This window comes from Typopeltis vanoorti, chromosome 22 (genome assembly GCF_054136105.1).
Source record: "Typopeltis vanoorti isolate ZY-2024b chromosome 22, IOZ_Tvanoo_1.0, whole genome shotgun sequence".
Lineage (NCBI taxonomy): Eukaryota > Metazoa > Arthropoda > Arachnida > Uropygi > Thelyphonidae > Typopeltis > Typopeltis vanoorti.
In genome coordinates, this window is record NC_143570.1 from 12,005,196 (window position 1) to 12,018,118 (window position 12,923).

The 12,923-nt window shown below is 36.6% G+C and overlaps 1 protein-coding gene across 2 annotated transcripts in view; it reads left to right on the forward strand.

Annotated features, from left to right (window-relative positions):
* The window catches only part of Cpr (Cytochrome P450 reductase), a 159,639-nt gene that overhangs the window by 95,166 nt on the left and 51,550 nt on the right, over positions 1-12,923 (forward strand). For both annotated transcript variants that reach the window (XM_090411790.1, XM_090411791.1), the window contains exon 9: positions 7,570-7,688. In XM_090411790.1, the coding sequence (XP_090267916.1) occupies positions 7,570-7,688 (119 nt within the window). The remainder of the gene's footprint in view (positions 1-7,569; positions 7,689-12,923) is intronic.

Here is a 12,923-nt window from a genome sequence, read left to right on the forward strand (position 1 = left end):
CTATTTCTCCCCCCTTCCCCATGCATTATTAATATCCTATCCAATGCCAATTTTCTATAATTGATCTATTATGAGAATGTGCAATTCAACAGTACATTCTTGTAATATGAAATTGATATTCCATCTAATTTCATTGTTGTATTCACATCAAGATTCTACAGTATCCTAAGTACTTCAATTCATCTCTTCCTGTTTCCACATTAGTCCCTGTCACATCTGTTACTGCAATGTTTCTGCATATATGGCATGTGCCCCATTGCAATGGGATCACTCAGTAATTCAACATTCATCTGTTTCAGTCACTTATCTACTATCAACATTTATCATAGTTATTCAGCCATTGTCATTCTTCCACATAATAAAATAATTCTTTGGGATTTTCTTTGACTCATTCAACTAATTGCCTCTCATACATTGATTTTGTTTTCCGTATCATGCTGATAACCCTGTTTGCCTGTGCCGTGTTCTGCTTATGAACATACAAGACTACCTTACTCTAAATTTCCTCCACCCTCCCCATCTTTTTTTTTCTTCCCAGCTTATACTTGATGCTGCTGCTCATTCATTTAATTCCTACCTGATTTATCATGTGGAAATTAAATGAATACCATGGCACTGTTCCAAGCACTTTTCTAAGTTTGTCATAAATACCAGCTTTGCAATTCCACACTCCCTTCTTAAATGAGGTTTAGTGCCACCTTCCAGGTCAAGATTTGTTTGATCACTCCTCAGGTGATAGTGGTAGCAACATGGCCATCTTAGTTATGGATAAATCTTCTGGTCCAGTCACTGGATCATGCACTCTAAAACCCTTGATACCTTCCATCATCTGCTACCCAAGGTAATTATTTCTTTGTCTCCATAATATTTGCTTGCCTTCCACTCACTGACTTTATTTGCCAATGCATACTATCCACATTTTGTGCATTTTCTGGGTTATAGCATGCTGCTGACTGTATTTTGCTTTGTTGGCTTCTGTTTTACATCTGATAGTTTCAAATGCAGTGCTTTTCACTTTCTCATCTCTTGCTGAACTCGTCTTTTTGGCTGCAATTCATTTGCTCTCATTCATAATACCCCTACTTCTAATTTTTAGGAAATGACAACGTAAACTATATTATTGATTATAAAAACTTTAATTAATAACTACCTATGTTTCGGCATTCTCACATTGCCATCTTTGGGAATTACAACTCAATGATATGTACATGCAGGCACTAACACTAAGCAAATGAAGTCAGTCCTAGAGTTCTAAAGGTGTCCCCTAGTAGGCTGAATGGGGTTGTCTTGGCTCTTGGGCTGATGACCTTAGAATGTAAGCTTCCCAAATTTGGGACGGTCTCATACACCCAAATTTGTTGAGGTTTGGTAAGTTTTTCAGAGCTGAGGCTGATTCAAGGAATAATATTTCGTACTTCTACCAATTATATATATTTGGTTTAATCCTTTATCCAAGTGTAAGCAAACAAAGTTTGCACCTGAAGTATTTTCAGGACTGGGGCAACTCGTGGTAAAGGTCGTATAAGTTCTCATCACTTGCCTTAGCATTATACATGTCTGCAAGGAGATGTGCTTTGCATTATAGGAGATACTAAGGCAAGTGATGAGAACTTATACCACCTTTACCACGAGTTGCCCCAGTCCTGAAAATACTTCAGGCACAAACTTTGTTTGCTTACACTTGGATAAAGGATTAAACGAAATATGTAATTGGTAGCATAGCCAAATGAAAAAACTTCCATCAATTTCATACTTGTACTTGCTACAGCGTAATAAAATGGCCAGTGTATTCTGTGGCGGGTATCCAATGCATGGTCAGGAAGACCTGAGTAGCTTTATTAGTGGAACTGGATGTAGTACTTGTGTTTGGGAATCCGAATATTGGCTGTCCTGCCTGTTTGGCCATAGTATGACAGTTTGCAACTGCAAGGGACGTGGTATACTCCAGGTTGGTCTAGGAGAAGTGGCTGGTTTTTGGTGGAGCAGATAAGAGATGCCAATTTCTTAGGATTTTTGTTAATTTTTCGGATGTACTCTGGATATATGGAATGGTGATAGATTTAGAGTAATCTCTGTTATGAAGAGGGAAGGAAGGGGGGGGGGTTGTAGTTAACTGGTTTTAATATTTTTTGGGGGTTGTGGCCATTTGCTAAAAAGGTGTTAAGGATATGGATAAGTACAGTAGTTAAGGATATTTATCTGAACTGATTAATTTTGCCCAGTTATATAGGGTTTTTATAATCCAATATTGGGAGGGAGGGAGGGAGGGGGGGCTGTGACTGCTGGTGAATGTATCTACCTGTATGTGTAGGTTTTCTGTAAACAGAAAAAGCCGGCTCGTATCAGCCTGCATGTAATCAGAGTGTCTAGGAAAGTGAGAGACTATTGTTGTTTTCCTTTTCCAGTGTAAACTGGATCCTGGGGTGTTGAGAAATTGTGGAGTGCATCCAGACCATGCAGCCAAATAGCAAACACATCATCCACATAGTGTAGCCAAACAGTAGGTTTATGTGGAGGCAGAGTTTAAGGCTTTTTTTCTTCAAAGGTCTCCATAGAGAAGTTGGCCAGGGATGGAGAGAGTGGAGAATTCTTGTCTGTCTCCTCAATTTGTTTGTAGAATTTTCCTTGAAAAGCGAAATAGCCTGAGTTCATGGTGAACTGAAATAAAGGTGAGATATCGGGAGAAAATTTAGCTTGGATGAGGTCTAAGGTATCTTTGAGTGGAATATTAGTGAATAAGGAGGAAACATCAAAACTGACCGTTATGTCCTTGTGTTGGAGTGAGAGGTTTTCTATACTGGCTTTAAAGTGGGCTGAGTTTTTTTATGTGTAAAGGTGTGTTGCTAGTATATTGTGTGAGCACTTTGGCTAAATGTTTGGCTAATTTGTATGTGAGGGAATCAGTGCCATCCGCAACGGGACGTAATGGTACATTTTGCTTATGGATTTTTGGAAGTTTATATATTCGGGGGTGGGGGGTCTAGAGTTAAAAGGTTTTAGTCTGTCACTTCCACAGACCAATGGAGTGTTCTGATTTGGGAACTGGTGGGATCGTATTCTTTAGGGGGGGTAGGTAGACTGATCTATAAGAGACAAGCTTACCTGTGTAGTCTGTTTGGTTTAGAACCACAGTGGCATTTGCCTTATCCGTTTTAGTAATTATTATTTTTCATCATCATCATCATCAAATTCCTGCCATGTACCCTCAAGGGGTGTACAGGATATGACAGTACTACATGAAAAATTACATCATTACTAACTTCCTATCTACAATTTTCCTCCAAATCAGTCTGTTACTTGTCAAAACTCCAACATTATCAGATCTTATATTTCTATCGTCTAAGGCACTTTGTACCGTATCAATCCACCTATATCTTGGTCTTCCTCTGGGTCATTTTCCTGCCAACCTGGCAGAGAACACTTGTTTTGCTAATCTTTCCTCTCCCATTCTATTTAAGTGACCATACCATCTGAGATTAGCTCTGCTAACACATTCCTGGATGCTGGCAATGTCAAGTTCTTTCCTAATATTCTCATTTTTAATATGATATTGCCATTGATGCCATCTGTTCACGCCTCTACTCTTTCTCAGGACTCTCATATCTGCGGTCTCTAGTCTTTGGTCAAGTGTTTTACTTCTGACCCAGCTCTCACATCCATAAGTTAAAATTGGTTCGAACAATCTGTCTTGTATACAGCTAATTTAGTGTTCCGATTAATTTCTTTCTTATTCCATATGAATTTATTCAATTGACTTCCCGCCATACCAGCTTTGCTGATTCTGTTGTCTATTTCTATATTTAGTTTACCATCTTCAGTAAAAATTGTGCCTAAGTAGCTGAAATGTTTTACTTGTTCCACAGGTTCTTCATTCACAACACAGTTGACATTTTCAATGATTCTGCCTATTTTCATTGTCTTTGTCTTTTTATTGCTGACCTTTATACCATATCTATTACAACAGCTATTCAATTTAGTCAGAGAATCTTCCAGACTTGTAGCGGATTTATTTAGAAGTATAACATCATCTGCATAAAGCAAAGAGCTGACATTAACATCTCCAATTTTGATATCAGGTTTAATACCACATTCCTTCATAATGTGATCCATATAGATAATGAATAACAGAGGGGATAATGTACATCCTTGTCTCACACCAGATTTAACATTAAACCATCTTCCTGTACTTCCTTCAATTCTAATTGCTGACTTACAACTCAAATAAAGACTAAGTATTGCTTGATATAATGCCCCATTGACACCATATAACTGCAGCGTATTGAATAGCTTCTCTCTTGGCACCTTGTCATATGCCTTTTCCAAATCGACAAAACTTAAATACAGATCTTTGTTATATTCCCATGCTTTCTCGACTATTTGCCGTAAAGTGAAGATCTGATCCTGACAGCCTCTATTTGGCCTGAATCCAGCTTGTTCTTCACCAAGCTTTTCTTCCACAATTCTTCTCAACCGTTTCTCAAGTATACTTGCATAGATCTTGCCAGGAACACTCAGTAGGGAAATACCTCTGTAATTCTCACATTCAGTTTTATTTCCCTTTTTATATATGGGTACTATGAGAGCTCTACTCCAATCATCGGGAATTCGTCCCTCTGTCCAGGCTTTCTGAACTATGCAGTGCAGCCACTGTAAGACTCTTATACCACCATACTTCAGCATTTCTGGTCGAATATCATCTACTCCTGCTGCCTTTCCACATTTCAAGCCTTTGATGGCTTTTTCTACTTCAAGTATGGATATGTATTCCTGACTGCATGCCTGGTCAGTGTTTTTTATCACTGTGCTGTCATCACTGTTTGTTTCATTTAGCAGTTTTTCAAAGTAATTACTCCATACTTCATGGATATCTTTTTCTCCTGTTTTCATTTCACCTTTATCATCTCTAATTCCTTTTACAGCACTCTTTCCTCCATTCCTTAGCTTCTTCAACAACCTCCAGAATATTTTGCCACCTTCTTGATATTTATTTTCTATATTCTTGCCAAAGTCCTCCCATGACTTTTGTTTAGCTAGTTTTACACACTGTTTAGCTTTCTTACATTTGTCTCTGTATTCTGTAAGAGTAAAAGCTGACTTATTTGCCAGGAACTTTTGATATGCTTTCTTCTTTAACTTCCTGTGTCCACCAAGGAGTTCTGATTTTTTTATCCTTGCACACAACCTCACCACATGCCTCTCTGGCAGAATCAATCAATGTTTCCTTCAGAGTTTGCCACTGAATCTCCAAGGTTTGATTCCTGTTCTCAAACTCTTTCATTTTGTTTTCAATAATATTTCTGTATTTTAGTCTACAGTTCACATCTGAGAGCTGCTCAACTTTTATTCGCTTTAAAACTTTCTTACATGTTATTCTTTTCGATATGAAATTCAATTTTATCCTGCTCAAGACTAAATAGTGATCACTTCCAATTTCAAATCCTCTGTACACTCTGGTGTCCTGCACTGGGAGAAAACATCACTATCAAAATAACATAGTCAATGAGACTTTTCTTATTCCTAGCCTCTTCTCTCCATGTGAATTTGTGCACATTTTTATGTTGGAACATGGTGTTAGTAATAACCAGTCCATGTCCTGAGCAGAAATCCAACAGATATTTGCCATTATTATTAGCTTTGCTCTTTTCTCCAAATTTTCCCAAAATATTTTTGTATGTCTCACAATCATTTCCTACTCTGCTATTTAGATCTCCAACAAGGACCAACTTTTCCTTTTTCATTGTGTCAGTTGCTTTTTCTAAAGCCTCAAAAAATTCCTCCACTTCTACCTTAGTAGAACCTTCTGTGGGACCATAGGCACAAATAAGTCTCATTGTCCAGTTCCCCATTCTCATATTTGCCCACATTACTCTACTTGAGACTGACTGCCATTCAAGAAGATTAGCCTCGTATTTTGTGTTGAATACTATGGCTACTCCTTCTTTTCCTTGATTGTCATTGCCTGAATATAACATTTTGTATTTATTGCTCAGAAAGATCTCACCAGTTTTGGTCTTTTTTGTTTCAGTCACCCCTATTATGTCGATCTGGTACTTATCTTATTCCTCGGCTAGCTCCATTTCTTTGCCATTCAGGCTTCTTACGTTGATAGTACCGATCTTTAACTCTGGTGATGTTGAGTTGGGGTTTGTTTTCAGATTTGTTCCAGTAGCTGACTTTTCACTGTTCGCCCTGGTTCCCTGGCGAAAACAACGGGGGCCTTGTTTAACCGGCGACGCCCCAGCCGGCATGAAATTTTGTCATGTTGTACCATCATTTTTATTTTTTGGTTTTACCAATAAGAATACAATTTGGTCGGCTAAATCCCAAATTGCCAGCCCATCCTCGTTCGTTCAGTATCAAAGTAGATACCCAACAGGGTGCACCACGAGAAGGTGAGGATTGGACATTAGGTCAGAAGCCCTGGTCGGTTCTCTGCATTCCTTTAAAGGCTATGTGGAGGTCTCCTCTCAGTTGTACAGCTTTGACCCATTATTATTTTTCTGCTGTTTTTAATTTCTTGCAGAGCTTTGAATTCTTCTTTTGATAAGTTGCTTTTTGATGGTTTGGCTTGGATAAGAACACCGGCTACATCCAGTCTGATATTGTTGGCAATATAGTTGGAAAGGTTGTGAATACCTCATTCTATTGTATCATTATTTCTTCAGGACTTGCTGATGATGCATTGGACATCTCAGTTAGCAGGCTAAATTGGTCCCCTATTGGACACCTATTGATGCATTGGACACCTCAATTATCCCCCCCCCCCAGCAGGCTAAATTGGGTTGTCTTAGCCAATGGCTAAGACAACCCAATTTAGCCTGCTAGGGGGCACCTTTAGGACTCTAGGACTGACTTCAGTTGCCTTTCTTCAGCCTGATTTGCTTAGTGTTAGTGCCTATGTTCACATATCACTGGTTGACAATGTAACATTGCCAAAATATAGGTAGTTATTAATTAAAGTTTTTATAATTAATAATATAGTTTACATTGTCATTCTTAAAAATTAGAAGTATGTCTAATCAACGTATAAGCCTATCTACAAGATAATACCACCTCCTAGCCTTTTCTCTCTCTCTCTCTCTTTTTTTTTTTTTCCCCTGAAAATGGTATACCCCCACACATTCTATTTCAGTAACTGTGTCATCTGTCAGTCATTGTCTCATTAATGCCAAAAACTCTTCTTCCTTACTCAGTATGTGCTTCTTGCATTATTATACGTGAAATATGCAATGATTTGACCATCAAAAAGTTATTTCATGCTCGATCTGTAACAAACATTTTCCTGAAGAAATGGGAGAAATATATTATCTTTGAAACAGAAGTTTCTAAAATGATATCCAACCAAATATCATTTTAGAGAACTGATAGATATGTTTTCAGAACATATAACTCATTAAAAAAAATTACATTGTACATAGCATCCATCAGTACTTCACATTCTCACTTATCAGAGCTTTCTTCATGTCCTTTTTAAATTTGAATTGATAAATGTAAAATTCTATGATACAGGTAATCAAATATAGAAATGAAAATTAGTTTGAATAATTTGCTCATTTCTTTTTTATGCAGATATGAGACAGGGGATCATGTTGCTGTTTACCCAACCAACAATCCAATGCTAGTAGAAAAACTAGGAAAGTTGCTGAATGTTGATTTAGATTCTGTCATTACGTTAAAGAATTTAGATGGTAAGTATCTTTGTTTACTTATTTCTAAATTTGTATGTGATATTTTCTCCCATATTTGTCTTGAACTATTTCATGAAAAATTCCTGATAGACTGGGTGGTGCCAGAATTTTCTGGCACCACCCAGTCTATCAGGAATTTTTGATGATTATAACACAGATGATTATAATTTTTTTTAATTAACTTTCTGCATTATTGCAAAGTGGGATCAAAAAGTATTCTTTATTGTATTGGTTTTCTCTAAAACAACGATGTATACCTACAGTTATATGCTCTCTCATTCAAAGTGGTTCCTTTTTTTGTGTGTGTGTGCTTGTATGATTCCTACCCACAGAAGGTTGTGGTTAGGGCTACATGATTTGAAGTCCCTTCTCTAGAGATGAAGCATAGAACTTTTTCGAGTCATTTCATTATTCCAGTGAGCATGGTAGTGGTCTCATGTTGGACAGCGTAAATCATATACTACCATTCAAGTCCATTTTGGGATACAAACACACAGTCTATTGGTTGGAGAGTAAATATAGTATCTATTCGGCCAACTAGGCTGGCAGATGTATACATAGTTGTACATGATGTGAATAAATCTTTTTTTTTTCTTTTTCTTTTTTTAATTTTATATAAAACCCACATATGAAATATTGCAAGAATTGTTGAATATCTGATGCCATATCAATAGATTTCTTCTTTCTCAATTCTTATCTCCATCTCTCACATAGCACTGATGTTCAATAGGTTCCTATCACTTATGTGTTGGATAAATAAAAAAAAAAATATGCAAGTAGAAAGAAGGAATTTCATGAACATCTGAAGGTTGTATGGAGTCTTTGGGGAGGCAAAAGAGGCTGTTCCAACATACAGAAGTAGTTGGAAAGAAAAAGGAGGAAGAGAAGTTTTTTTTTTTTTTTAAGTTTGGAGCTGGAGATGTCAACCACTGGTTTTTCTTGTTATTACAGTCTCAAAAAAAAAAAAAAAACCAGGAAGAATAATGATGGCCATTTCTGCTGAACATTGTCTATAAAAATATTTATAGAAGAGATAGTGAAGAGCTTCTGTAGCTAAGTCAGTATAGACAAAGCCCTTTGGTCAGAAGACCTGGGTTTGATTCCTATCCAAGACATGAGGAACCTTTATCTGTTCTCTTTCAACTAAAGGTGAGGTAGGGGGGCTTTTCACTCGGAAAAAACTCAGGGTTTTCATTCCACAGAACAGGTTAACTGGCCCTGTGAGCACATACTTCTATGGTCATAAAAATCCACCCCCCCTCCAACGCCAGACTCTGTGGCAAGCCGGTTGGGGTTTCCCACAGTTGCATAATCATGCCCAGTCCCTGCACCTAAATGGGATAAAAACATTATGAAGAAAATTCCATGCTGCCAGTTGAGTAGGAAAGACTGATGAGGTGATATAGGGTTGATTAGTTCTAGAACACAAGTTTTTAGCACAGTAATGCCATTTGGACATGATGCTTCCTTGGTGATTATTCAGAATTCTTCTAATTTTTGTAATAAAGTGACAAATGCTTTGCTTTGGTTATCCAGTAATTTATAATAGAAAAGAAATTATATTCTTGTTTTAATTTTTTATCCAGCTATATTCAAATTGTGTTTCCATGTGAAGTATCTTCATGACTATGTTGTTTGTATATAAAGGCTTCACTTTTATGCTTACGCTTGAGTAGATTGAAACAAAATATAATTTCTTGTAAAGTATAATATACCTTGTAACCAAGCAAAAAAACTTTTCATTACTTTCTCTCATCCAGAGTTATCAATAAAGTGATACATTTGTTTCATTTGTGAAAATATAACTTCTGTGTTGATTTAACCTTGGTATCTTGATCATCTAATTAATTGTTGGATACTGATAATCATTCATTGTGACTGTGATTCACTGTAATTTTCCGTGACTTTGGGTTCAAACTTCTCTGGAGATGAGCACCTATTAGTTATTAGATTTACTCTATTTATTTCTCTTTTATTTCCTCCTTTATTATACTTGGTGATTCCTTCTCCCAACATAGAATTCACGTTTGCATTACCAACTTCAAATAGGCAATCCCTAGTTGGAAAGAGTAAAGTTTGAGGAGGTATTTGCACAGTTCAGAAGTTTCTATGAATTTTTTGCAGATAAAATGACTCAATTGATTTTAAGTTAATCATATTGAACATAGCCATCTTTGTCAATCACAATAGAAAACAATGAAATTGTAATTCCCACCACTACCGTCATAGAGAAATCATGGGGATGAAGGTCCACACTGAAAATGCAGGCCCTTGAAAGTATACTCCATATATAACTCTTTAAATAAACAGTTATAGGAAGCAGACTTAACTGAAATTCTAGACGCAAGCCAACCCATGGTAGTAGCAGCAAAACTCAATGACAAGCGCACAGCCCGTGTGCTTGTCATTCAGCCTGATTCTAGGATCTCCAGAACCCCCAAAACTATAGTGTGACAACCTACATTTCTTATATGATGAAATTAATATTTTCCTTATGGTATTCAATCTTCTATCATAATAATTGCTGAACGGCCAATAAAGGTTTGTTTCCTATGGAAATGCTATTACTGATCTCAGAATCAAGTATTAACTAAATTCAAAGAAAACTTAATCATTATCTCTTGTAGAGTACTTTGCTTGGTTACTGAAGTCAGTAATTACTCCAAACGTGTGTGTGATAAAATTTAATAAATAAAATATATTTACAATTATTATTTTCATGATATCTAAGAACAATTTATTATATCAAGAATTAAAATACTAAGTCAGTATCACATGCTTTCTCTCAATTAAATTCTACAAACAATTCAACAACAATTCTCAAATTTCAAAGGCAGTAAAAATCTAAAAGAATAATTTTACAAAAAAAAATAATATTGTTAAACAATACAACATAGTACAGGGAGGGTGAAAAAGATACTGACTTGTTTTTATTTATATATGAAGGGAGAGAGAAAGAAAAGGGAGAGAGTAAAAATTGTAGGTTTGCCACTGAGATATGACTGTACTGAGTTAAGGAGAACAACTATGATAGCAAATAATTCAATGTGTAGCCATGTCGAAGAAAGGGATGCGAGTTTGAAAATGTGTGAAGTGCATTTGATGGCAGAAAAGACTGCTATAAGAGGGATGGCCTGCACTTGAATGGATTTGGTATCATAATCTGGAAAAATTACCTATTGGGATGAGACCTAATACAAAGAGTCAGGGAAACTAGACCGTCATGGGAGGAATGACAAGAATATGTGTCAAAGTTCATCTATGGTGTGCAAATATGATAAACACGAAATGCATTGAACATAGTTATGCATCTGGCAAAGGGATGGGGATGGAAATGTACCTTTTGGATTTGGAACTTTTGAGTGTCTGGGGAGGGAAAAGAGAAAGTTGAACAACAAGGCCAAGTGGTAATATGTTATGTTTTTACACAAATGCCAAGAGCATCAGGAACAAAGGGATTGCATTTTTGTTTTACTGAATACATTGTGGCCTTAGATTTTTGGCATTAATAAAACCTGGCTATCAGAATCATATGGGATTGAGCGTAAAAGTGTATACTATTTTTAGGAGTGACTGAAGAGATAGGGGAGGAGGTGGGGGAGTACCACTAATGATATCAGGCGACTTGAGTCTAGTTAAGGTAGAAATGTGTTAAAACAATAATGGTAATAATATTCCACATAGCAGTGAGTTTGAGACTTCCTGGTGTGAACTGGAGGTTAACAGGATGAAATATATGGTGGAGTTTTGCTACTGACCTAGCAGCTCAGTTGCAGGGGATAATGAAACTACCAATTACCCTGATAGGTACTAAATAAGTGATCATTATGGGTGGATTTAATTATCCAAACATGATTGGGTAGAAGAGAAATCTCACGATAAGAATGAAGCAGAATTCATTGAGTTTTTGCAAGACAACTTTCTCAAGCAACATGTGAGAAAAGGAACTCGAAGTCAAAGAGTATTACATTTGTTCATAGTTAGGAGTTCAAGAATAAATAGGGTGGGAGTAAATATGGATGGGCAACATTATTAAACAAGAAATGCATAAGAAGAAGGTCATGTGGAAAGAATATTGTGAAAATAGTGAGAGAAGTAATGAAATATATAAAGTGCAGGCCTGATATTGTGCAAAAAGCTAAATTGGAATATGAAAAGAAATTTTCTTTGCAGGGCTAAGGGCAATCCAAAAGAATTTTATCATCATGCCACAAGTAAAAGAAATAATGAATGTGGAAAAATAACCTTGCTGAATGCAGATGGCACTGTAGTGTCAGAAGCTAATGATATGGTTGAATTAAGGAGTGCTCACTTTGTTAAGATATATCAACTATGTGTATGTAACATGGTACACACTACTACTACTACTACATTGGATGCAGAGTTAGAGGTGAATGAGGTTGCAGAACTTCTGCATGGTGTGGATAGGAATTCGCAATAGACAGATGGAATATCAGCATGTAGGCTAAAGGCATGTTCAGCCAAATTGGCTAGGTCTTTGACATGTTTGTGTAACTTGAGTCTCAGCTCAGGAATGGAAGGAATGTATGATAGTTCCATTGTATAAAGGTGTGCAAAAACCGATGTGGCTAACTACTGACCTATCGGTATCTCTCAGCTGGTGTATGGTGATGAAGATTTTAGAGAACTTGCTGAGTACTCACATACAGAAATATGTAGACAGACAAGCTGTTTATACCCTGCAGGAACAGTATGAATTTACTCAAGGAAGGTCATGTTTCAGCAGTTGCTCATATTTTATAACAATGTTTAATACAAATTTTGCTAAGGCATTTGATAGGATACCACATGAAAGGCTTTTGCATAAGCTAGAGAATATGGGTTTGGAATATAAACTCTTGACATGGATAAGTGAATGGGTGACAAACAAATATCAAAAAGTGGTATACAGCAGGTGTGAACTTCCCGATAAATTTAGGTGATCATTAGTGTATCCCAGGGTTCAGTCCTTGGACCATTGTTTTTCAGTCTATATATTAATGACATGAGAAAGGTTCTAACAGGAGATGTTGAATTGATAGCTGATGATGCCAAGATAAGCAGTGCAAACAGGGATGCTATTAATACAGAATGATTTAATGAATTGACTTGAAATTTGGACAGATGAAAATGGCTATCAGTGTGAGGTTAGATAGTGTAAAGTTATGCACTTTGGCATGATGAGAATTTCCACAGCTTATTATATTAGCAGGGTTATGTCACAAGAAATGGATA